The sequence below is a fragment of the Nymphaea colorata genome, chromosome 2, assembly GCF_008831285.2.
Source record: "Nymphaea colorata isolate Beijing-Zhang1983 chromosome 2, ASM883128v2, whole genome shotgun sequence".
Classification (NCBI taxonomy): domain Eukaryota; kingdom Viridiplantae; phylum Streptophyta; class Magnoliopsida; order Nymphaeales; family Nymphaeaceae; genus Nymphaea; species Nymphaea colorata.
In genome coordinates this window covers 32,534,622-32,561,457 of record NC_045139.1, presented here as the reverse complement: position 1 = coordinate 32,561,457, position 26,836 = coordinate 32,534,622, and the positions used below count along the sequence as shown (strand labels likewise).

Below are 26,836 nucleotides of genomic sequence, written 5' to 3'. Positions count from 1 at the left end.
GCTATGTCCAAGAGAAACATTGGGACACTTTGTATAGATCAATCCATCCCCAAGAGTAGCTTTGAGATACCGTAAGATCCGCTTAGTAGCATCCATATGTCCTTCTGTGGGTGCATGCATAAATTGAGAGATCTGATTTACAGCATAGACTATGTCTGGGCGCGTAAAGGTAAGGTATTGTAACATACCAACAATGCTGCGATAGAAGGTAGGATTTGAATAGGCAGCAGTTCCATCAGAGGCAGTCAATTTAGTGTTTAGAACACTAGGAGTAGTTATGGGTTTGCAATTAATCATACCTGCCCTGTCCAAAATATCAAGAGTATACTTATGCTGCGTAAGAGTCAATCGATCATTTGCTCTATCAAGTTCAACACCCAAGAAGTACCGAAGTTCGCCGAGATCTTTCATCTTGAATTCTTGCTGCAACAGATCCTTAACATAAGATATATGAGAAGAAGAATTCCCAGTTATAACAATATCATCTACATAGATAAGTAACCAAGTGGTAGCTTCTTCGGTATGATACATAAACAAGGAATGATCTAGAGAGCTTCGTAGAAAACCAGCTTGTTGTATATGATGAGAAAACCGATCGAACCATGATCTAGAAGCTTGCTTCAGCCCATATAAAGACTTGTGTAACTTACAAACCCATTTTTGAGGATCATGAGTATTGTAGCCGGGAGGTTGCTCCATGTATACCTCTTCCTTAAGAATCCCATGTAGAAAAGCATTTTTGACATCTAACTGATAAAGAGGCCACCCATATGAGACTGCAAGAGAAATAATCACACGTATTGTGCCCATCTTGATAACCGGACTGAATGTTTCATCATAATCTTCCCCATATTGTTGTGTGAAACCACGGGCCACAAGACGTGCTTTATGTCGATCAATGCTACCGTCTGGCTTATATTTCAGTTTGTAGACCCATTTGGAGCCCACAACATTCTTATCAGTTGGACGAGGGACAATCTGCCAAGTCTGACACTCATGCAATGCTGCCATTTCCTCATTCATAGCTTCAACCCAACATTTTTCCTTACTTGCATGGTGATAGGATTTTGGTTCGACCTTCTTGCTGACTTCTGTCATAAACAACTGAAAATCTAAAGAAAAGTTGTTATAACTTACCCACCGATCAATGGGATGTCGCACACGTTGGGACTGACGTGGGGCTGCATTAGGAGCTGATCGCCTAGAGTACACAAGGCCTGAGAACCGACTATGTATAGGTGAATCATGGGGTTGTGAGGATGAGGGCATGCTGTCCAAGGAATCTCTCACAAGTGTCTCAGCCTCATTAACATCTTGCTCCTCGTGCTCAATCAAACGGTCAGTCCCTTGTCTTAGGATTTCAGCATGCAGCCAAGTATCATAAATCTCATTTTTATCCTTGAGTGTCATGCAAGTAGCCTTGGGATCTTGTAACCTGTTTTCATCGAAAACAACATGCCGTGAAATATGAACACGCCCAGTTTTAGGGTTGTAACATCTATAACCCTTGTAGTTTTCTGCATACCCTACGAATCTGCACAAAATAGCACGATCTTGAAACTTGTTACGTAAGGAAACATCAACATGCACATAGCAAACACATCCAAAAACACGCAATTCCTCATAGCGTGGCTGCTCTTGATGTAATAAAAAATATGGGGATTTGCCATCAAGCAAAGCCAATGGCAGTCGATTTATAACATGCACAGCCGTATGAAAAGCCTCAGTCCACAATGTCATGGGTAAGTCTGTGTCATGCATCATGCTGAGCGCGCTTTCAACAATATGTCTATGTTTCCGTTCAGCAATTCCATTTTGCTGAGGAGTATGTGAGCATGAAATCTGTCTAGTGATCCCATTATCTAGTAGATACTCAGTAAATTCATTAGAAATAAATTCACCACCACCATCACATTGAAAATGCACAATATTACTGGAGTATTTATTTCGAACCAAGGCATGGAATTGAGTAAACAAACGGAAAACTTCAGATTTGTGTTTCATGAAGTGTATCCAAGTATGTCGAGAATATGAATCTATAAAAATGACATAGTACCTACTCCCAGAAGAAGAGGGAATTGGAGCAGGCCCCCAAACATCAGAATATATGGTGTCAAAAATCCTTGAAGCTCTTTTATTAATTGACTGAAAAGGAAGAGCATGGCTCTTACAAAGATGACAACTCGAGCACATGCTGGACTCACTGACTGAACTCAGACTGGACTTATCTAAGAGTCCGTCTGCAACAAGACTTCGAACAAAAGACTGACTACAATGAGCTAACCGACCATGCCAAATGGATGGCTTATTATATTCTGCGACATTGACTTCATTATGACTTGAAGAACATGAATCTGGAGGGTGAGGTTTGGACAGCTTTGGAGCTTCTTCAAGGACATACATATCTCCTTTGCGAGTGCCCTCAGCGAATGTCTTCTTGGTTTGAGCATCCTTGACATAAACAGAAGATGGTGTGAATTCAACAGAGGAGTGAGTATCATCAATAAGTTTGGACACTGAGATAATATTTTTCTTGACACTTGGAACAACAAGGACATTCTTTAATGGAATGGAAGAAGAACCCATGGATATTTGTGCATTTCCAATGTGCGATATTGTGTGATGGGAACCATCTCCCGTGACTACTGAGCCTTGATCTAAATAAGGGGAAACACTAGAGAGATTACCTGTGTCACCAGTAACGTGGGCTGCTGCTCCAGAGTCCACATACCACTCTCCTTGCTCATTTTGCTTCAAGTTAAGTTTGGATAAGGCTGTCATTAGAAGTTGCTGCACGTCTGCTGAAACCTTTGAAGTTGGATTTGATCCAGACGAGGATGGAGCTGACCCCGCTACTGTCCTATTCTCGCGCCTGACCTGACTATTCTTGTTCTGAGGATTGTGCCAACATTCTGATTTTACATGCCCCTTCTTGTTGCAATAGAAGCATGTCGGGATTCTCCTAGATGTGGCAGAGGTAGTATTCATGCCTGGCGGTGTTGGGAGAATCCCTCTTCCCATGCCTGTCTGAGGAGTCCAAGAACGAGTGCGATTTCCTTGCAGTGCGTGAGTTCCTGTGATCAATACATTGTGGCTGTTGGAAGGAACCAGATTATGTCGTTGAACTCGACTAGCTTCATGTTGAAAAAGCTTGGCCTTTAGATCTTCAAAAGATGGGAGAGCAGGTAAGACTTCCAAGGCTGTGCAAAAAATATCAAATTCCGTTCCCAGTCCACTCAAGGCTTGTTGGACTTTGTCTTTGTCGCTGACGGGATGTCCAATTGCAGCAAGCTGATCACTAACACTCTTGATTTCATTCAAATACTCCAAAACTGTACGCGTCCCACGCTTGATATCCTGAAATTGCCTTCTTAATTGTAGAAAACGTGCTTCCGAGACTTGAGAATATGTTGTAGCAAGGGTAGACCACAACTCTAGGGCAGTTAAATCATCATCAATACCTCCCAATACCTCTTCTGACAAGGTAGAAGTGATATAAGCAACAAGAGACTGGTCGTGAGCCAGCCAAACTTCATATTCGGGATTGCTCTCAGGAAGAGTTTCATATTCAAAACTGATTTCACTTCCAGCCGAGGCCCCAACACCTTTATCTCCCACGACTGTCTTCTTTATTTCACGGTTAACATACTTTGGAGGTGCTGGAGTAGTCCCATCGATGTGCCCATACAGTCTATGGCTCTTAATAAATGGGACAATTTGGCGTTTCCAAGTCAAATAATTACTATGGTTCAGTTTTTGAGAGATGAGTTGTGAGAGAAAACTAGAGGATAGAAGAGAGGGAGCCGGCTGGTCCATGATTGAAAAAGAGGATTAGAACAGACGATTTGGGCAGAATTTTAGAGGTCACGATAGAAATTAGGGCAAATTAGGGCAAATTAGGGCAAACCGTGTGACTTAGGGCAAAAAACAGAATTTAGGGCAACAGAAATTAGGGCAAATCGTGGGATTAAGGGCAGAAACAGAGTTTGAGGATAACCACGGTAGAAAATAAGATTTAGGGCAGAATACTCCAAGCACGGCAGAAAATAAGATTTAGGGCAGAATACTCCAAGAAGAAATCACTCACCGGAGGACGATGTAACCTGGCTCTGATACCATGTGAGAATCTTCACTAAAACATCACCGAATCACGTCTCTCCGTCTGAAAATAAGGAGGATGGAGAATAGAGAATAGAAGAAGGCAATGAAGGTAAGAGAACCGGCGGCCAATGCAGCCACACTATGCTTGATCTCTATTATTAAAACATAAACCTAATTAGGTTACAACAAAAAGAGGAATAAAACATGAAGTAATTACAAGAGGTGCCACCACTTAGACGTGAAGACATAAAAACGAAGTGGATCGGGTCTGAACAGACCCGATCCAGACCCGATCCCTTTACATTGATGCGTACAGACTTAACAGTACTGTTGAAGTTACATGGGTTAGACATTTGCTAGAAGACATTGGAGAAAAGATTAAAACATCAATGTTAATGTGCGATAATCAAAGCGCTATTAACATTGCCTTTAATCCCGTACAACATGGTCGAACAAAGCACATTGAGATTGATCAACACTTTGTTAGACAAAAGGTGGAAGACAAGGAAATTCAGCCTATTTATGTTCGTACAGATGAACAAGTTGCAGACTTATTTACAAAAGGATTAACAAAGGAACGATTCTGGTTTCTAAAAGGCAAGTTGTACATGGTGCAAAACCATGCACAACTTGAGGGAGGGTGTTAAAATATAAATCCTTCACCAGCAAGTTGAAGAGGAGTCTCTTAGGATTCCACCTCCTTGTAGAATGTGTTAAAATATTTAATGTCCTTGTAACATGTGAAGAGTCTCTTAGGATTCTATGTTATAGTTAATATCCTTGTTATATGGGAAGTCTCCTAGGATTCTATGTTGTAGTTAATATCCTTGTAATATGTGAAGTCTCTTAGGTTTCTATGATGTAATTAATGTCCTTGGAGCTTGTGAAATCTCCTAGGATTCTACGATTGGAGACTCTTAGAATTCTGAAAATGAGATTATAAATAGAGGCCGTGCAAACCATTTTGGCTACGGCTTCTTCTCCTCAGTTTCTTCTTGTTTTCATTCTCTCTCTCTCTCTCTCTCTCTCTCTCTCTCTCTCTCTCTCTCTCCTGCGTGAGTGCTGTTTTCGGGTTACAGATATTGGTGCTACATTTCTATCAATCGGCAGACTGTTGCCTGAAGAATTAGGATGAGGAGGAGGGCAATGTATGTTGATTGAAAATTTAACATGACTCTACAATTGCCCACATCCTAATCCCAAGAATGTGTATCATAAAAGTGTGTGTGTGTGTGTGTGTGAGAGAGAGAGAGAGAGCACCTTCAGGCTTCAACCATTCATCTAGTGCACAATATAGTTCCAGTTCCTACCTCCAGCTTTGTTGCCCCGTTTGTTTTCTACAGAATAAACCCAAAAAAAAAGTCAACACCACACATGCATGTTGTTGGATATAATGTTCAAAATGACTGTTTTGCAAGACACGTCTGAGGCCCCTTGTCCACCAATGGACTAATTCTGCTAGCATTTTTAAGAGCATTAATTGATCTCCTCAACCCATGAAGAAATGTACATCAAGCAGGAACGCATTGTTCCTTTTTAGAATGGTAAAACAGTTCAAGCAATAAAAATAATAATTTGGGGAATCATAAATGTATGTATGCTTGGGTATTTATAATGTATGTACGCTTATTAGTTAAATTGGGCATTCTAAGGCATGTCGATAGTCCTATGTCACAAGCATTCTTTACTAGGCAGTCTTCTATAATACAACAAATTGTCAAAATAAATCCATGCTACTGATCGTCATATAGTAAACCACTCACCTTCTATTCACAGGCCGTCCTACAATCTGTCACCTGGTCGATGGATTTCTTCACGGGTTCCAACCATCAATAGATTGCATCAAATAGGCAATGTGCATCCCAAAGACCAGCGAGTCTCCCTTGCCGCAAGGGAAATGCAATGAAAGGACTGTTCTAGTGAAAAGGAGAGGGGACGTCGAAGGTAATGCACAGTGACCATGTGAAAAGTTGCTCTTTAAACTGACAGGCTACTTTTGTCGCAAGGGAGATGCAATGAAAGGACTGTCCTAGTGAAAAGGGGAGGGGAAGTCGAAGGTAATGCACAGTGACCATGAGAAAAGTTGCTCCTCAAACTGACTCGGCCTGGCAAATGAATATAAACAAAATTGAAGAGCAATCATGTTATTTGCCTGCTCCCTCATTGGCCTTGGCAGTTTCATCGGCAAGGGCGTAGCCAATTGTAGGGTCAAAGGTGCTGGAGGTGTAACTCTAGACATGGGATGCCATCCAAGCCTTGGGAAACATCGCTTTTGCATACTGTAGCTGATTGAAACCAAAATACATGTAAGCTACAAGTATGCCTGCCGATTTTTCTTCCTTCTTCATTGCAGGAAAGAAGTCACAAAATAATAATCTAGAAGGAAACATTGTAGGATTGTTATATATAGACCCAGTTAATTAGGTAGAGGTGGATGATCAACTTGACTCTCCACCCTGACGCTCTCGAGCCACAACAGATTATTTCCAAGCTTCTTGGTAGCAGCCTCTAGCCCCACCCTTAACAGCAAAAGAAATCACGCACACATCAAACAATGCCCTAATCCCCGAGATTAGGGTAGTCCTTCTCAAAGGGTTATTTGAGTCAAAGACTGGATAGATACATTGACCCACAACGCAGGACTTATTTATAACGCCAACAATGGTCCAAGATCCCGCAACTAACAATTACTTCCCACTTTGAAATACACCTTCTCCTCAAGGCATGAAGAAAAATTTGGTGATTGCGACAGGCCTTCCTGCACTTGGACACCTCATTGCCATGCCTTGAATCAAAATCTGTATGGATCATATAGTGATTACTATCCAAGGACCTGATAACACTATTCTGATGTATATGCCTTGCATGCAGAGATATGCTATCGGACTTAGATAGCTGTTGGTCAGCTACAGAATGCATGTGTTTCCAGAGAAATAGCAGTTGTAGGACCACCTTTGAATTTTCTGCCAGACTGACCTCATGTAGAAGATGCACCTGATCCCTTTCTAATTTTTCTCCGTATAATTGTCCTTTGTATTTGATCAAAAGTGATTACAGTCAAGCCCAACAAGCCTTTCTAGCTTTGGCATCGAACGCTGAAAGCAACCTTGAGGCTAGATGACATGCGGACGACCTGGGCAAGTGTTGTATCCCTCTTAGTTCTTGCCGCCCCCCAATCTTCAACAAGTTTAAGGACACTCGTTAACTCCCAAGAACGTTATGTCCATGCAAAAGTCATTTCTGAGCAACCTTAGTCCAGTTCTCCACTTTAACAAAAGAAACATTAACAACTGGTAACTCATCTATGCCTTCACATGAACAGAAATCCTTGGATGGGAAGTAGGGGAACCTTGATGGTTGCTTAGGTAGTGAATGACTGCCATGGATGATCTTCAATGCCATCCCTTACTACTGTAGCAGCTCATCAGTAGTTAAAAGGAGAACTCCTGAACCTTCTACCCTGAAATTTATAATAAAGAACAAGAGTTTCTCTGCTGAAGCTGCCCTCCGTCCCCTTGTTCTGCAAAAAATCTACACAAAGCTGTGACTATTGCACCAATTGTTGGGTGAGCAATGTTGGTTCTCCAATTTCAAGTGACGGTTGTACCAAAGGTTCCAGAGGCCCCTGCATACCTTGATGGTCATATGTAGGCAGGTGGGGCGAGGACTTCGTCTGATTACTCCAACAGCTGCTGCCCACTCCTATTAACCTTCAAGCAACGTGGAGCCCCCAACGTCTGCATTTAAAAGGAAAGACGAGGCCCCTTTTAACTACAAATGTGAAAAATATACTTAAATATGGCCAAAATATAACCAATAAATCAAAGGGCATCCGACATTCAAACAATATGACCAATACATATGTCCTCAACTAAAAACAATCCATATCTCTAGGTATTTTAGTTGACGTCTGGACCACCATGCTGTTTTAAAAATTGCTACCGTAAGGGCATGATAAACTTGTTAATATCTTAAATACTGCAGAACTGCATCATAGAGACACATGAATTATGTCTAGCTATCAACTCCTGCCATCTTTTTTCTCTTACGAGATGCAAAGTTTTGGACCACCTTCCTATTAAGCAAGTTCTCCTTTTGATAGAGGTTGTACATTGTACCTGCAGGGCGCAGTCTCACGGCCCTGGCCCCTGGCTGTAACTCGATGTTGTGATCACTAGCTCTTGCTGGTGGTAGTCCTCTTGGCGCTTCAAATACATTGCTGAATTCCTTCAGCAGCTCCTCTAAGCGCTTGGGGTTGATACAACCTTGCCATCGTCGACCCTCTACTGCGTCAGCTGGTTCCAGATCAGACGCCACCAGCAACATTAGGGATGCAGCCTTGCCTTTTAATAGTTTAAAAGGTGCTCCCCTCATTTTGATCAAAATGCATCGCATGCCTATGAAATCCGACACTGATAGCTCTCAACAGCTATCGACCCTTGCGCTCTAGTTTGTCTAACACACACACAGACAAGTGTGAAACCCAACTTCAATTCCTTTCCATTAACTCTTAGGGTTTTAATTCCCCTAGAGAGATTTATATACATGCGTATCAAGGGAGTGGGTGGACTTATTACAATTTACAAGGCCTAACTGCTGACCCGACCCGCGAACTCCTGTGAGTGTTGAAATAGAACAAAACAGAAAAACAGTGAACTTAAGACAGTGTTAGTTCAGCGCCTAACAATATTCCCCCCTACGGAAACACCTTATCCTCAAGGTGTGAAACCCGGGAAACGCCTGAGAATCTCCTCTGCAAGTTCCCAGGTTGTTGGTATATCAGTCCATTCTATTAGCCATTCTGCGGTGTAGGAGCCATTGTTGCCTTTATTGCGGACGCCCAGACGTCTGAAGGGCTGAGCAGTGGTCTGGTCCTCCACAATGGGAGGAGAGGTTACTACATCCTGGTTGGGTGGGTGCGACCAAACCTGAGGTTACTACATCCTGGTTGGGTGGGTGGGAGCAAACCTTCAGACGTGGAAGACATGATGGATGTTACTTCCTTCAGGGAGAGCGAGCTGCAGTTCATAGGCTAGAGTTCCAAATTTTCCTAATGATCTTATAGAGGCCAATGTAACGAGGAGCCAATTTATTGTATCCCTTGGGTAGGCGAAACCCTGCACCGTGTGTAGGTCGGTGCAAGTACACCCAATTCCCTACCTCAAAGTGCTGCTCACGATGTCTTCGGTTGTATTGGAGTACCATTCGGTTGCGAGCTGCTGCTAGGTGCTCCTTCAAGTCCTTAAGGACTGCATCTCGACACATTAGGCGAGTGTCAACTTCTTGTTCCTTGGCCGTTCCTGGTTGATAGCGTCGGGAGGGGGCTTGCCATAGACAGCTTCAAATGGGGTGGTTTTTGTAGAGGAACGCCATCCGGTATTATAAGAAAATTCCACCCAGGCTAAATGATTTACCCATGGGTCGCTGCCCTCCAAAACATCATAAGCTTCAAGACAACGGTTAACCACCTCTGTTTGTCCATCCGTCTTGTGGGTGATAGGCTGCAGTGTTGTGCCCTAGTGTTGTGCCCTGCATGCAAAAATATTCTTTCCAAAAGTTGCTGCAGGGTCCTTGTCGTTGGTTATTGTTCATGGCATTCCATGAAATTTCCCCACATTTTCGTGGAAGGCAAAGGCCACAGTCTTGGCGGTATGAGGATGAGACAGGCCCACAAAATGGGTGTATTTTGAGAGGCAGTCTACCACAACCATTATGACAGATTTGCCTTTGGACACGGGTAAGCCTTCTACGAAATCCATGAAGATACCATCCCATATGAGCTCGGGTGTTGCGAGGTAGCAGTCCCACTGGCTTCATCGTTTGGCAAACGTCACAGGTTCTCAAAAATTCCCTGACATATCGCTTCATCCCTGGCTAGTAGAAGGTTTGGCGCATCCTTCTGTAGGTAGCTTCCACCCGTTCGTGCCCAGCAATTTTATCATTGTGGTAGTGCTCCAAGAGCCGTTGGGGCAGAGAGGTTTCTAGTGGTATATAAATGCACCCTGTGTGATACAAATAAGGTTCCTTCCATGCGTATCCTTATATCTTAAAAGGGTTAACTGTTAACTGCTCCTTAAGTTGCTGAACTGAGGCAGCTGCCTGCTGCTCTCGTAGGATCTGATCCCACAACTAAGTATGTACTTGAGACAAGGTTCGCAGGCTGGGCATCGGTGTTGTATTAATCTGGAGACGCTGTCAGCTGCAGCGCATGTAACTCAAAATCGAAGCCTATTAACTTGAGAAACCATTTCTGCAGTGTCGGTGTCAGTGCTGGTTGTTGCAGGCAGTATTTGAGACTATACTAAGACTTTGATGATCTGTTAGGACCACAAATCGCTGTCCTAGGAGGTAATGTTTCCACTTGAGGACTGCCAAGACGATGGCAATCAATTCCCTTGCATATGCTGACCTGCTGCTGAAGGTGACGCCCATGGCCTTAATGAAATAGGCTATGGGGTGGTTGTTTTGGCTCAGGACAGCACCCACACCTAGGTCTGATGCGTCTGACTCCACCGTGAAGGGTTGTTAGAAATTGGGTAATTGTAAGACAAGCGCATGGTGACAGCCTGCTTCAACCTTTGGAAGGCTTGGTTTGCAGTCCACACGAACTTCCCCTTGTGCAGCTAGTGTGCCGTAGCCATGGACAAACTTAGGGAAATAACCTATGAGTCCCAGTTCCCTCACTCAGTAGGGTGTTCCCCATTCTTTGACGGCTGACGGCTCGGACCTTTTCTTCTGCTGATCACGTGGCCCAGGTATGAGATCTCCCTCTTACCGAATGAGCACTTTGAAGGCTTCGCATGGAGATGATTTTGTTGTAGAATGTTAAGCACAACTCACAGGTGCTGTAAATGGTCATTGATGGTACCCGGAGCGCAAATCTAATTTAGAGAAGAGGAGTGCTCCCTGCAGCTCCTCCACCATAGGAATGGGGTACCTGTCCTTAACAGTGATGGCGTTCAAGGGTAGTCATGCAAAACCGCCAGCTACCATCCCTCTTCTTGACCAACAGGGCTGGCGACACAAAAAGGGCTCAGAGCTGTTCCATTGCTTCCTTCTGTGATCGACTATAGCGGTAAGCCAGTAAGGCCTGGACTTAACAGGTCCTTTTTCCTGTTGCAGGCGATCCCTGTTGCAGTTCTATGCGGCGATCGTGTTGTTGCCAAGGGGGCAATCCAGTGGGCGGCAAGAAAACCTGATTCTAACGTTTGTCCCCAGCACTCGGGATTCACTACTCTCTTGTTTGGACAGAAGGTAGCAACTGGTCCTTTGAGGAGACGCATGGCAGCTAGTGTTAATTTCTCATCCCTGGCCCATGGAATTTCATCTTCATGCCAACAAAGATGCCAAAAAAATCCCAGACTACTTCCCCAAGGTCGGGCAACCATTGTATGCCCAAGACCAAGTCTGGAGTGTGTAAAGTTGGACATGGAAGCTATGGCCCTGTATTTCAAGTAGCATTTACCCCTGCATTTGAGGGTACTGCCGTCCCCTACCACCACATTGAAGACGTCTCCAGGCAGATTTTTCGTAAATGAAGTTTTTTGCGTTGATCCGGTGTCGATCAAAACACTGACCCTTTTCGCCCTTCAATCCTCATCAATTGGGGAACGTCATCCCCTATGAGCGCATGCAGTGAAATCTCTGGTGGTGTCTCCTATGCCAGGCAGGGCGCAGTCTCCCGCTGGAACTAGATGTTGTGATCACTTGCTCTTGCTCCTCTTGGAGCTTCAAATACATTGCTCAATCCTTCAGCAGCTCCTCTAAGCGCTTGGGGTTGATACAAGCGCTTGGGGTTGATACAGCCTTGCCATCGTCGACCCTCTGCTGCATCATCTGGTTCCATATCACCGTGGCCAAGGTGAACAGTTCAAGTGAACACCTGCCTTCGCAGTGGTCTCCCACCACCACCACATTGAACGACGTTGGTCCCACCACCACATTGAACCTTGGCTGCTGCTCGATTGTGCAACCCAAGGCCTTAGCTGTCTTAAATTGTCCACCACCAGCTGACTCTGGGCCCTCTCAAGGATCCTTCAACTGGCATTAACTGGGGCACTTCCTCCCCCACTAGACCATAGAGGGAAATTTCCGCTGGCTGAAGACTCCCCCAACGTTCCTTTTAGGGCAGTGGCTTCTTCTGCCGCTCGTCTTCTTCACCCAACGTTCCTTTAGGGCAGTGGCTTCTTCTGCCGCTCGTCTTCTTCACCCACCGATCTTCACCCACCGAACTAGATGTTGTGATCACTTGCTCTTGCTCCTCTTGGAGCTTCAAATACATTGCTCAATTCCTTCAGCAGCTCCTCTAAGCGCTTGGGGTTGATACAAGCGCTTGGGGTTGATACAGCCTCTGCTGCATCATCTGGTTCCATTTCACCGTGGCCAAGGTGAACAGTTCAAGTGAACACCTGCCTTCGCAGTGCGCTCCCGTCTCCCACCACCACCACATTGAACGACGTTGGTCCCACCACCACATTGAACCTTGGCTGCTGCTCGATTGTGCAACCCAAGGCCTTAGCTGTCTTAAATTGTCCACCACCAGCTGACTCTGGGCCCTCTCAAGGATCCTTCAACTGGCATTAACTGGGGCACTTCCTCCCCCACTAGACCATAGAGGGAAATTTCCGCTGGCTGAAGACTCCCCCAACGTTACTTTTAGGGCAGTGGCTTCTTCTGCCGCTCGTCTTCTTCACCCAACGTTCCTTTAGGGCAGTGGCTTCTTCTGCCGCTCGTCTTCTTCACCCACCGATCTTCACCCACCGAACTAGATGTTGTGATCACTTGCTCTTGCTCCTCTTGGAGCTTCAAATACATTGCTCAATTCCTTCAGCAGCTCCTCTAAGCGCTTGGGGTTGATACAAGCGCTTGGGGTTGATACAGCCTCTGCTGCATCATCTGGTTCCATTTCACCGTGGCCAAGGTGAACAGTTCAAGTGAACACCTGCCTTCGCAGTGCGCTCCCGTCTCCCACCACCACCACATTGAACGACGTTGGTCCCACCACCACATTGAACCTTGGCTGCTGCTCCATTGTGCAACCCAAGGCCTTAGCTGTCTTAAATTGTCCACCACCAGCTGACTCTGGGCCCTCTCAAGGATCCTTCAACTGGCATTAACTGGGGCACTTCCTCCCCCACTAGACCATAGAGGGAAATTTCCGCTGGCTGAAGACTCCCCCAACGTTCCTTTTAGGGCAGTGGCTTCTTCTGCCGCTCGTCTTCTTCACCCAACGTTCCTTTAGGGCAGTGGCTTCTTCTGCCGCTCGTCTTCTTCACCCACCGATCTTCACCCACCGAACTAGATGTTGTGATCACTTGCTCTTGCTCCTCTTGGAGCTTCAAATACATTGCTCAATTCCTTCAGCAGCTCCTCTAAGCGCTTGGGGTTGATACAAGCGCTTGGGGTTGATACAGCCTCTGCTGCATCATCTGGTTCCATTTCACCGTGGCCAAGGTGAACAGTTCAAGTGAACACCTGCCTTCGCAGTGCGCTCCCGTCTCCCACCACCACCACATTGAACGACGTTGGTCCCACCACCACATTGAACCTTGGCTGCTGCTCCATTGTGCAACCCAAGGCCTTAGCTGTCTTAAATTGTCCACCACCAGCTGACTCTGGGCCCTCTCAAGGATCCTTCAACTGGCATTAACTGGGGCACTTCCTCCCCCACTAGACCATAGAGGGAAATTTCCGCTGGCTGAAGACCCCCAACGTTCCTTTTAGGGCAGTGGCTTCTTCTGCCGCTCGTCTTCTTCACCCAACGTTCCTTTAGGGCAGTGGCTTCTTCTGCCGCTCGTCTTCTTCACCCACCGATCTTCACCCACCGATCACCAGTCTTCTTCACCCACCGATCACCGTGGCCAAGGTGAACAGTTCAAGTGAACACCTGCCTTCACAGTGCGCTCCCGTCTCCCACCACCACATACGTTGGTCCCACCACCACATTGAACCTTGGCTGCTGCTCGATTGTGCAACCCAAGGCCTTAGCGTGGCTTAAATTGTCCACCAGCTGACTCTGGGCCCTCTCAAGGATCCTTCAACTGGCATTAACTGGGGCACTTCGTCCCCCACTAGAGAAATTTCCTATGGCAAAAGACTCTCCCAACGTTCCTTTAGGGCAGTGGAAGAAGGCAATGGCTTCTTCCCCTCGTCTTCTTCACCCAGTGAACACCTGCCTTAGCATCATAGCATCAGTACGCCCCCTGCCCCCGTCTCCCACCACCACATTGAACCTTGGCTGCTGCTCGATTGTGCAACCAAGGCCTTAGCTGTCTTAGATTGTCCACCAGGCCCTCTCAAGGATCCTTCAACTGGCATTAACTGGGGCACTTCGTCCCTGGTAGGGTCTGCCCCAATGCGGCCACGAAAACCTTCAAAAAGTGGTCGAGACCCTCTCCAAGATCTAGGAGGATGTTGCCGATATAGGGTTTAAAAATTAATTACAAGAGTGGTTCCCGCCGGACAGCAACCCCGGCTCAAATGTAGGTCAAGATTTTACAAGTATGGCTTCCCCAATCCCAGCTTGAACCTACTACAAGAATCTAGAATGGATGTGAGGCTTAATACAAAGCGGAGCGATACATCAAGCACTCATCTCACTCATCATTCTCCAAACCATTCAAACCACCCTGTCATGCAATCCCTATGCGAATCAAACCACGCCCTTATCCCTAGGTGGTCCACAACCCGGAAATCGTGTCTTTGGCAAGGTGCCTTGGAGGGATTCCAGCCGGTTGTCAATGCCAAAGGCAGGATAGAAAGCAATACTCCCTTCCCCGGATCTATAGGGTGATCCGAATTTTTACCTCCCAAGGCCACGCTTGGGGCTCCTCTTGCTCACCGAAGGTAAAGGCCACAACACGCGGTTGCCCTTCGGTATTCAGCTCTACTCCTATTCCGGTCGCCAAAGTCCTTAGATAGAATTGCAAGAACAAGAGAGGATCAAGTTCTATCTAGGATTGAACGTAAAAGAGAGAGGGAATATCTTCACCGGATTTCCAATCGACCCCAAGAGTGAACGGACTGTCGATTGGGGGAAGCTATCGTCGATTTCGCCCGACGAGTGCGGTCCCTTCTCTCCTTGGGCTGCAATCTCCCACGGGTAGAGGTTGAGCCACACGTCCTTCTTGTTAGAATGAAGATTGGAGAAACAAATCCAGCAAGTATCAATATATAGAAGTTTAACGGAAAATCAACTTCGAGATGAGGAAAGCCTTCACCCGTAAGACCAATTCAACCCCGGTCTTTTGTATTGAGAGGGGGAGGCAATCGCCGGTGCGCCGCCGGACGTTGAGGCAATCCTCAAGTTACGCTCCTTCTCCTTCCTTCTTCTTTGGCGGATGTGGAATCTCCAGCGAGGTATGTTAGTCGGAATCCGGCCGGTTCTTCCTTGACGTTCTCGGCTCCTAGCTTGACTCACGCCTTCTCCAAGTGAGCTCCTTCCTCTTCACACGAGCTGGGATGAAGAGGCTTCCCAAATGTGGTGCAAATCACCTCCTAAGATCGTGGAGGAAATCCCCTTCATTCGTGCATGAGAATCCCCCAAGGATGCACCGAGATCTTGCCTTGATTAGGAAACGTCTAGGTACAATGCACCTAGCCTCCACGAGCTAGCCTTTCCTATTTCGTTGGAGAGGAAATAGGAACGAGATCCCCGCAAGATTGACGAGATTCTGCCCTCAATAGAAGGCGCCTAGATACAATGTATCCAGCCGCAATCTCCACCCCTTTCCTATCTCGTTGGAGGAGAAATAGGAAAGAGATTTCGCACAAGGGAGGGCGAGATTTCCTTCTCCACGTGGCCACCTGGCCTGCTCACTTAGGTAAGTGTCTAGGTACAATGTACCCAAATCGCGCCAAATCCTCCTTTCCCTAATCCCTAATCAGTAGGCACCTTCCTCCTTGGTGCAAGGGACACTTGGCGCCCGTTCCAAATACCACAAGTGTCCTTCCACTTCCGTCGCCAAATGATTGACCGCATTTGACCTTGCTAAACACGAAATAATTCAAGTAAAATCAAGATATAGCAAGGGCAGACTTGAAACTAATTACCCAAAAGTTGGTTTTGGCTGGAAGTCCCCGGAGCTGGCCGGAAAATTAACTGGAAGTCTGATCTACTCCATGAAAACCGGCAAGCAGTCCTTCAACGTCCGGAACTTGCAGTCAATGATTCACTGGTCAAATGAAGTCCAAATACCTTGATTTTTGGATATGTTGTAGAACTTTTAATTACGAATCCAACGGTATATGGACCTCCTGAAAACTCCACCGGAATCGCCGGAAATAGCCTCTGCAAGTGGCGGTTCTGCGGCGGACTGCGCCTGAGCGGCGGCGGCGGAAACAGCTAACTTCAGCGGCAGATTTGACCGGCGCGCCCTAGTCCGATCAGGCTGAAATTTTAGTATGTTGTACCTGAGGATGAGAGCTTTCCAACAAGCTATAGATCGCCTCAAAACTCCCAGTAAATCTCCAGATACAGCTGTTTTAGAAGAAGTGGTTTCTGACGCGCCCTTCAGAAATCCGAGAGTCGCCTCTTCCGCGCTTCTCCTTCTTTCCCTCCGCGATGGCACTCTTTCCTTCCGCGGACTTTCTCCTTCCTCGCCCTAGCCTTCTCCTTTTGGTCCTGAACTCGTATAGAGACTAGGGACGCCTCACCTATCTCAGATTCAACAGAATATTACCAGGATTTAGGCTGCTGGAAGAACTCCAGCCGGATGCTCCTGATCGTCCTCAAGTTGTCTCCAAGGTAGGTCTTCTTCTCCACGCGATGCCGCTGGTCCAGACCTAGTTAGACGAGGAATTTATCCCCCGAATGCAAGGCTTGGGCCTGCGTTGATGTTGTGGTTAAGGGAGAACCAAGATCTCATCCACCAAGTACTAGGAAGATCGGAATACTTAGCTCATGAGGATCTCGCCGGATGTCGATGTTGAAGAAGACGGGCCAGAACCACGGGCGGCACCTCCTTCAACTTCCTCTAGTGCAGCCACCTCTCAACTCCTTCGTGATCAAGGAGAAGGCACAGCTGCCTATCCAAGGATCTCTTGGTTCTGAACGCTGCAAATCCAAGTTGTCAATGGCAGCCGGCGGCCATTAACGGAGCTTGAATCTCCACTAATCTCACGGCTTGGTGAGCATTGCAATGTAGTGCTTCCATGGAAGCCACGACCTAAGGCCCAAGGGACTCCTCACACGGAGAGAGAGAAAACTTCAACGATAATGAATAAGTGTCTCGGTTTTGAGCTTAAATACAAGTGCCCGAACCGGTTTCAAGTTGTGTCTCGAGATGAGACGAAAAGCAAATCGAGTCTAATAAAGAAAACGGTACATAAGCAAATTCACTCAAATAAAAAGTTCAAATCTGAATTGGGCCAAAGGCCCCACCTCGCCCGGGTCCGCCCGAGCTTCCTCAACTTGATTCTCCAAGTGGGTCCGAGCCCACTGCTCTTGATCCATGCCCGGATCACACATGCTCCTCTCCAAGCCGAGCCCACCATCATCTAGGCCAGACGTGCCTAGGTCATCCTCTTCCGGACTAAGTGGGTCCGGGTCTTCTTCATCCAAGCTAGGTGCGCTTGGGCCTTCCACACTTAGACCGGGCGGGTCTAGGTCTCCTAGGTTGAACCCACCTAGGTCTTCCATGTGCAGCCGGCTTGGCTCCACCTGTTTTCCGCCAAACTCAAGACAAGAAAAGTTAGCCTCCCTACCAATACGAGCGCCTTCTGCAGAGGTGCCAACATGGGGAGCACGAGTTCTAGGAAGGCTCGTATCAACCCCACCCTCCTCAGATCGAGCTTGTCCACAAGCTCGTGGCATAGGGAAACGAAGACGAAGTCCCCAAGCTCGTGACGTAGGGAAACGAAGACGAATCTGTTCCAAGTCCTCCCAAGAGGTACCGACCTTCCCACTCAATCAAAACCTCATGCCGTTGCCTACCATCTCTCAAAGCATATCGATGCTTCAAGATCCGATATGGAGTGGGCTGCTGGTTCGGGATGTGCTCAATGTTCCCAGGGAGAGAACCGTGGTGTGGCTTCAACCGTGTCACGTGAAAAACCGGATGAACTTGGGCAGCCGGTGGTAAGGAGATGCTTATTGGTAAGGAGATGCAATAAGCAGCCTTCCCTATTCTTTGAAGTACTTGGTATGGACCATAATACTTGGGTAAGTTCAATCTTTTCGTCCCTTATTGTAGAACTGTTGCATACGAGTTTGGGCCTTAGCGATGTTCTGCTTAAGAGATTCCAGAATCTCTTCACGAGTTCGTAAGGTGCTATCCAATTCATCGTCCATGGCTGTCCCTTCTTCATACCGAGGAATAGTGGGAGGTGGAAAACCATACACTGCCTCATACGGTGTGACTCCTGTGCTTGAATGGAGGCTAGTGTTATAGGACCACTCAGCCCACGATATATGTCTGACCCAAGTGTTGGGTCGTGCCCCTGCATAACATCTGAGGTACGTCTCCAATGTACGATTCACTACCTCACTCTGTCCATCTGTCTGAGGATGGTGTGCAGTGCTAAAATATAGGGAGGTACCTGCCAGTTGCATGTACTCTTGCCAAAAGGCCGCCAAGAAAATAGAGTCTCGGTCACTCACGATGGTGTTGGGCATTCCATGAAGCTTCCCAACATGATCGTGGTAGGCTGCAGCAACGAGGGGACCCTGATATAGGCGAGGTAAGGGCACAAAGTGAGCATATTTCGTCAGTCTGTCAACTACCACCATGACTGACTCTTTCCCCTCTGACTTAGGCATTGCCTCTATAAAATCCATAGAGACATCTCTCCATGGCTGTGTAGGAATAGGTAGGGGAACTAGGTGCCCGGGAGGCCTGACTGCCTCATACTTCTCCCTCTGACATATCTGACAATCTCGCACAAACCTCTTCACATCAGCCTTCAAGCCCTCCCACCAGAACTGGGGCTTGATCCTGCCTATGGTCTTGGTCACCCCCTCATGGCCCGCTGTGGCAGACTCATGGAAGTGCCTAATAAGCTCGTCCCTGAGAGTGGATTGCTTGGGAATCACTACCTTGTCCTTGCGACATAGGAGCCTTCCACGAATGGAGTAGTTAGGGACGGATCCCTCATTTTGTGTCACTGATGCCTTCAACAGTCTAGTGCTATCCTCAGCATCCTGCTCTAATGCAATCCTGTCCCACAGATTCGTGCTTGTCATCATCATATTCTCTCCCAAACGTGAGAGAGCATCCGCGGCTGTATTTTCGTTACCTTTCTTATACTCTATGGTGAAATCATAACCCAACAACTTAGAGAGCCATCGTTGTTGGATAGGAGTGGTAATGCGCTGGTTCACCATATATTTTAGGCTATTGTGGTCGCTCCTAACCACAAACTTTCTTCCCAACAAGTAAAGACGCCACTTGTCCACTGCTAACACCATAGCTAGGAGCTCCTTCTCATAAGTGGAGAGAGGCTTGGCCCTTTTCGTACTGGATGTCCCTCCTGACTCAAAACTGCCCCAACTCCCACATCACTGGCATCGGTCTCAATAGTGAACTCCTTATCAAAATTTGGCAAAGTCAAAACGGGCGCTGAAACAAGTGCTGCCTTCAACTGGGTGAAGGCCTCCCTCGATTTGTCTGACCACTGAAATGGTCCCTTCTTCAACATGTGGGTCAATGGTGAAGCTATTGACCCATAGCCACTGATGAAGCGTCTATAATATCCGGTCAGCCCCAAAAATCCACGCATCTCTTTTGGATTCTGCCACTGCTCGATTGCTACCAACTTCTCTGGCTCAGCTCTAACGCCCTCCTTAGAGACAATGTGTCCCAAGTATCCTACTGAAGTCTGGCCAAAAGTACACTTGGACATCTTAGCATAGAGCTGGTTGTCCCTCAGGATAGTAAGGACGGTGTCCAAATGCTTCGCATGCATCTCAAGAGTTGGACTGTACACGAGTATGTCATCAAAGAACACCAATACATAGTCCCGCAAGTATCTTCGAAAGAGATCATTCATGCACCTCTGGAAAGTAGCTGGTGCATTTGTCAATCCAAAAGGCATTACGAGGAATTCGTAATGGCCATCATGAGTACGAAACGGGGTCTTGTGAATATCCTCTTTCTACATACGAATTTGATGGTAGCCTGCTCTTAAGTCCGTCTTCGAAAAATAAGAAGCACCAACCAATTCGTCAAGTAATTCATCTATGACTGGTATAGGATGTTTATCCTTTACCGTGACCTCATTGAGGGCCCGGTAGTCTACACAGAACCTCCATGTGCCATCCTTCTTCTTTACTAACAAAACGGGTGATGAAAACGGACTACTACTAGGTCGAATGACCCCGCTCTCGAGCATCTCCTTCACAAGTTTTTCTATCTCGGCCTTTTGACTATAGGCATACCGATATGGACGCACATTCGGCCCCCTTGGTGAGGGTAATCATGTGATCATAGGAACGAATGAGAGGCAAGCTTTTAGGCTCTTCAAAAACTGAAGGAAGCCGATCAATCACACACTGAATGACCCGAGGAATCTCTTCACTGGGTGGAAGGTACAACATCTTTTACCATGGACACTAGCCAATATGCTGGCTGATTTGCCATGAGGGCCTTCAAGGCCGGCTTCGGGTCCACGCTAGGATTGATTGCTCTGAGGGTTACTTCCCCTCCACCCTCCTTAGGAAACGTCATAGTCATGTCATCCAAGTCCCACAAGTTCCTTTTCAAGGTTTTCATCCATTGAATCCCAAGTACTACATCTACACCCCCAATGGGAAGAAGGTATAGATCAACCTTGAACCTTGTGCATTTCCAAGCCCACGTTTTTGCAAATTTCATTGCAAGCTAGTTTCTCTCCATTTCCAACCATGACATTGAAAGAAGCTTGGGGAGTCGTCTTGCCATCCACGAGATGAGCCAACCTCGAATTGAGGAAGTTGTGGGTGGCTCCGGTATCAAGAAGAACAATCACCTTTTGGTTATTGATCTTACCCACAACCTTCATGGCATTGGGCCCGTTGTTTGTGAGAGCGTGACACAAGCCCTCCTCTTTCTCCTCGGTATCTTCTCCTACCTTGGCTACCTCCGTGCCCTCGGTATCTACCTCTTCGCTTTCAAATGCTTGCACTTATGACCCGCATGCCACTTTTCTTCACAGTTGAAGCAAAGCCCCTTTTTAATCCTTTCCTCTCGTTCTTGACGTGAAATGTATTTAATGGGAATGTTATTGCGAAAGGCTGGCCAGTTTTCAAACTTTCTTTGGGGTGGAGCTGATTTCACAAAGTTAGGCTTGGGTTTGGATGCAATCCCTGGTTTGTAAGCCTTCTTTCTTGCCTCTCTTCTTCTAAGTTGCTCCTCAATAGTCTTGTCCAATGCAAAACATCTCCTTAATTCGGTAGGAGGATCCCTAAGCATCTCAATTTGAATGTCCTCATCAAGACCCCCTATGAAGTGGGCGATCTTGGAATCCTCTCGTCGATTTTTAACCATGCTACATAGTCTCTCAAACTTGCTTTGATAGTCTTGGACGGTAGAAGTTTGCTTGAGATTTCTCAATTCAATCTCGTGGTTAACGTACGTGGTCTCTCCAAACCGTAGTAAAAGTTTGTCCTTGAAGAGGTCCCAAGTTGCGTTTGGATAGTCCTCTTCCCAAAAGCAATACCATTGCATGGCCTCCTCTTCTAGATACATCTTTGCCAAACGAATCTTGTGTTGCTCTGCAATTTCTTGGCAAATGAAGTATTGTTCGGCTTTGTAGACCCATTCCTTTGGCCTTTTTCCATTGAATTTAGGGAAGTCCATTTTTGGCATAGGGAGCCTCGGCTCCTCATTTTGTCGGTCTCTCCTTCTATGAGGTAAGGCTCGTCGTGGTGCTGCCTCTCATGGTTTTGCCTTTGTTCTAGGAAGGCTCTCCTTATCTCCTCCGGTGTAGGTCTCTCACCCCCTCGTCTGGCTCTTTCCCCCACATGTAGTGAGTGGCTCTTTCCCCCACATGTAGTGAGTTGAGGATGGGTGGATAGGGGGTGGGACTGGTTCGTTTTGGAGAACATGTGTGTGGGCTCTAGGTGGTTGTTCTACCCCTTGTCCCCTTAGGCTTGCTCTCCTAGCATCCCCCAAAAATGCCTCACTCACCGCTCCTATGGGGTCATTCCTACGATAGTAGGAAGAGGTTTGGGAACGAGGTGGGTTTCTCCTTTGCTCTAGGTTGTTCAACCGGCTGTCCATATTGGCAATGGTTTGGGTTACCCCAGCTAATTGGTTAAGGATAAGGTCTAATTTGGAGTTGGTGCCCGAGGGCTCCCCTCTTTCTATTATACGAGTCTCCTCCACCACGACTTGTTCACCCTCTACCGCCACGGTTTCGAGTTCGATGGTCTTAGCCTTACGTGGAGCCATCACACTCAAATGAAGAGCCATCACACTCAAATGAAAACTGAACCAAAACTGAAATAAACACTACTGTCGCTGCCCGAAAACCACTAGCACAAACTGCCCATCTGCTAGAAAACCGTGACCAAATAGTGTCTCAAATCTGCCCTGTAAACTCCTTGCGCTGGCCGAATCTAAGATGAACTCCGGGCGTGGCTGCCAAGCAACCAAATCAGCAACTAGGTGTCCTCCAACCGCTCTGATACCAACTGGTAGGGTCTGCCCCAATGCGGCCACGAAAACCTTCAAAAAGTGGTCGAGAACCTCTCCAAGATCTAGGAGAATGTTGCCAATATAGGGTTTAAAAATTAATTACAAGAGTGGTTCCCGCCGGACAGCAACCCCGGCTCAAATGTAGGTCAAGATTTTACAAGTATGGCTTCCCCAATCCCAGCTTGAACCTACTACAAGCTTGAACCTACTACAAGAATCTAGAATACCTACTACAAGAATCTAGAATGGATGTGAGGCTTAATACAAAGCGGAGCGATACATCAAGCACTCATCTCACTCATCATTCTCCAAACCATTCAAACCACCCTGTCATGCAATCCCTATGCGAATCAAATCACGCCCTTATCCCTAGGTGGTCCACAACCCGGAAATCGTGTCTTTGGCAAGGTGCCTTGGAGGGATTCCAGCCGGTTGTCAATGCCAAAGGCAGGATATAGAAAGCAATACTCCCTTGATCCGAATTTTTACCTCCCAAGGCCACGCTTGGGGCTCCTCTTGCTCACCGAAGGTCAAGGCCACAACACGCGGTTGCCCTCGCCAAAGTCCTTAGATAGAATTGCAAGAACAAGAGAGGATCAAGTTCTATCTAGGATTGAACGTAAAAAAGAGAGGGAATATCTTCACCGGATTTCCAATCGACCCCAAGAGTGAACAGACTGTGGATTGGGGGAAGCTATCGTCGATTTCGCCCGACGAGTGCGGTCCCTTCTCTCCTTGCGCGGTCCCTTCTCTCCTTGCGGTCCCTTCTCTCCTTGGGCTGCAATCTCCCACGGGTAGAGGTTGAGCCACACGTCCTTCTATTGGAGAAACAAATCCAGCAAGTATCAATATATAGAAGTTTAACGGAAAATCAACTTCGAGATGAGGAAAGCCTTCACCCGTAAAACCAATTCAACCCCGGTCTTTTGTATTGAGAGGGGGAGGCGATCGCCGGTGCGCCGGCGGACGTTGAGGTATAGAGACTAGGGACGCCTCACCTATCTCAGATTCAACAGAATATGCTGCTGGAAGAACTCCAGCCGGATGCTCCTGATCGTTGTCTCCAAGGTAGGTCTTCTTCTCCACGCGATGCCGCTGGTCCAGACCTAGTTAGACGAGGAATTTATCCCCCGAATGCAAGGCTTGGGCTGCGTTGATGTTGTGGTTAAGGGAGAACCGAGATCTCATCCACCAAGTACTAGGAAGATCGGAATACTTAGCTCATGAGGATCTCGCCGGATGTCGATGTTGAAGAAGACGGGCCAGAACCACGGGCGGCACCTCCTTCAACTTCCTCTAGTGCAGCCACCTCTCAACTCCTTCGTGATCAAGGAGAAGGCACAGCTGCCTATCCAAGGATCTCTTGGTTCTGAACGCTGCAAATCCAAGTTGTCAATAGCAGCCGGCGGCCATTAACGGAGCTTGAATCTCCACTAATCTCACGGCTTGGTGAGCATTGCAATGTAGTGCTTCCATGGAAGCCACGACCTAAGGCCCAAGGGACTCCTCACACGGAGAGAGAGAAAACTTCAACGATAAGTGTCTCCGTTTTGAGCTTAAATACAAGTGCCCGAACCGGTTTCAAGTTGTGTCGAGATGTCGAGACGAAAAGCAGTACATAAGCAAATTCACTCAAATAAAAAGTCACTCAAATAAAAAGTTCAAATCTGAATTGGGCCAAAGGCCCCACCTCGCCCGGGTCCTTCGTCAACTTGATTCTCCAAGTGGGTCCGAGCCCACTGCTCTTGATCCATGCCCGGATCACACATGAGCCCACCATCATCTAGGCCAGACGTGCCTAGGTCATCCTCTTCCGGACTAAGTGGGTCCGGGTCTTCTTCATCCAAGCTAGGTGCGCTTGCGGGTCTAGGTCTCCTAGGTTGAACCCACCTAGGTCTTCCATGTGCAGCCGGCTTGGCTCCACCTGTTTTCCGCCAAGTTAGCCTCCCTACCAATACGAGCGCCTTCTGCAGAGGTGCCAACATGGGGAGCACGAGTTCTAGGAAGGCTCGTATCGTCCCCCACTAGACGGTAGAGGGAAATTTCCAATGGCAAGCTGGCTGAAGACTCCCAACTCCCCCAACGTTCCTCTAGGGCAGTGGAAGAAGGCAGTGGCTGCGGCCGCAGTGTTATCTGGTGACCAAGGTTGGTTGCAGTGGAAACAGATCCTGCATATCTTTTGCTTCATTCACCTCTGGAGGTGCATTCTCTACAAGTGAGCGGGGCTCTTGTTGCCTTGTCAGTCGGTATCCCACAGCCTTGTTTCCGTTGAGACACAACAGCCTTGTTTCCGTTGAGACACCTCTGTTCTCTTCCACCATTCCTACTATCTCTTCCACCATTCCTACTATCTCACCTGTGTTCTCTTCCACCATTCCTATGGAAGTCTGTGGGGTTTGGCAGCCTACACCTCAATCCTTATTTTCTCTTTAGGCCACCTAGGAATGCTCCCACAAGTGCTTCATCCTCTGACCATGTTACTAAACTCCTCAAAACATTCTTGGTACTCAAAACATTCTTGGTAGTTGATCCATTTTGCTTGATTGTGGACAGTTCGACATTGAATAGCCAAAGGTCCAAAATAGGATTTCATGGCATCGACCAGCCCATAGCCCATCCCATCTTGGTTTTGGTTTGCCATGCTGCATCACCAGTACCACCTGATAACAGATCCGTCAAAGTGGATGGCGGTGTGGCCCACCCACACCCCACCCTCTGCTCACCGGTGATTCCATGGCACTCAAACAACTGCTCCGCCTAGTTCCAGCTCAAGGGTGGACCCCCTCAGAATCATGGGAAGTCCATTCTAGGCTGCTTCCAAGGCCCAGCGCCAGTTCCTCTGTTTCCACGAACTCAGAATCGGGCGATGTCGTCAGAATCAGGCACATCGCGCCTGAGGGAGGTGGGGGTCAAGGACGAGGGGACTCACCATGTTCGGTACTAGGCAACCCCAATCCACGACTCACCTAAGCATCCTTGATCATCATCGTCACTAAGGCGCCCATGCCATATGCTATCAACCGTATCAATAGAAGCATGCTTCAAGAATCTTAACCTCCAAGAACCAAATCATGTCAAAATAAACATCAAATACAAATTACTTGCGACTCATATGCTTGCTTCTACATTAGTCTCTACCAAGACTACCAAAAAACTTCACGATTCTCTCTCTCTCTCTCTCATATATATATATGTAAAGGTAAAGTAGGCGACCACAGGAGAGCTCAAAGTACAAGAAAGGACATTAGGACCAACAATAGGCGACCACAGGGCCTGAGAGCTCAAAGTACAAGAAAGGACATTAGACCAGCAATGGCAGCTCAAACAACAGAATGAGAATTTTACATTAGCAGCAATAACTTGGTTAAGGAACACTTTGTGTGTGTGCATGTGTGTGTGCATGTGTGTGTGCAGAAGACATGAGAAAGGCAGGATCCATGAGATATCTTAAGCACTTATGCTTTAGTGCTACCACACTCCACTGACTTGAAATTTTTATGTCAGATACATGGTGTTGACACTAGATCATGAACGACATCCTTGGACATTGACACTTTAAACAATAAGTTGTGCAGCAAAAATTTATAATACAGAATCTGCAGAGAATCTACAGAAAATATTTGCAAAGAAACCAGCATTTTTTTTGTATAGTTAGCAGGTAGCACGCACAGTTTTACAGCAGTGTATTTTCTTCAGTTATCCAGAAATGCCTCTGATGTTTCCTGCCAACTTTTGCACAGTACATGCACAAAAAAGACAGCAAGTGCTCTGCTGTTCAGTAAATGATCAATAGCACTTAAACAAATTCATCAATCTACACAAATTCATCAAACAACACTACATCTTCCATTCTTCCACACTCCTCATATCGAGGATCTTTTCAGTTCTACTTCCCGTTGACAACAAAAATTTCAAATTTCAACCTTCTCCTTAAAAGAATACTACAAATAAAACTCTCCTTAAAAAGAATACTAATGATAACACGAAGGTATACCATTGTGCATGAAAGTCCTTTTGAATAAATATTTGGGCTAAAAACTTTTGGAAAATGACATCAAATGATACAATGGAGTCTCTCATTTCCCAGGAGTGACCCATGGAATGGGTTTTGGTGGGATGTA

General features: G+C 46.8%; 1 protein-coding gene across 2 annotated transcripts in view; it reads right to left on the bottom strand.

The window, feature by feature from the left end:
• Positions 1-5,400: 5,400 nt before the first annotated feature.
• LOC126409786 (uncharacterized) overlaps positions 5,401-26,836 on the bottom strand; it is a 69,913-nt gene continuing 48,477 nt past the window's right edge. For both annotated transcript variants that reach the window (XM_050076124.1, XM_050076125.1), the window contains exon 3: positions 5,401-5,438. In XM_050076124.1, coding sequence (XP_049932081.1) covers positions 5,408-5,438 — 31 coding nt within the window. In that variant the 3' untranslated portion in view covers positions 5,401-5,407. The remainder of the gene's footprint in view (positions 5,439-26,836) is intronic.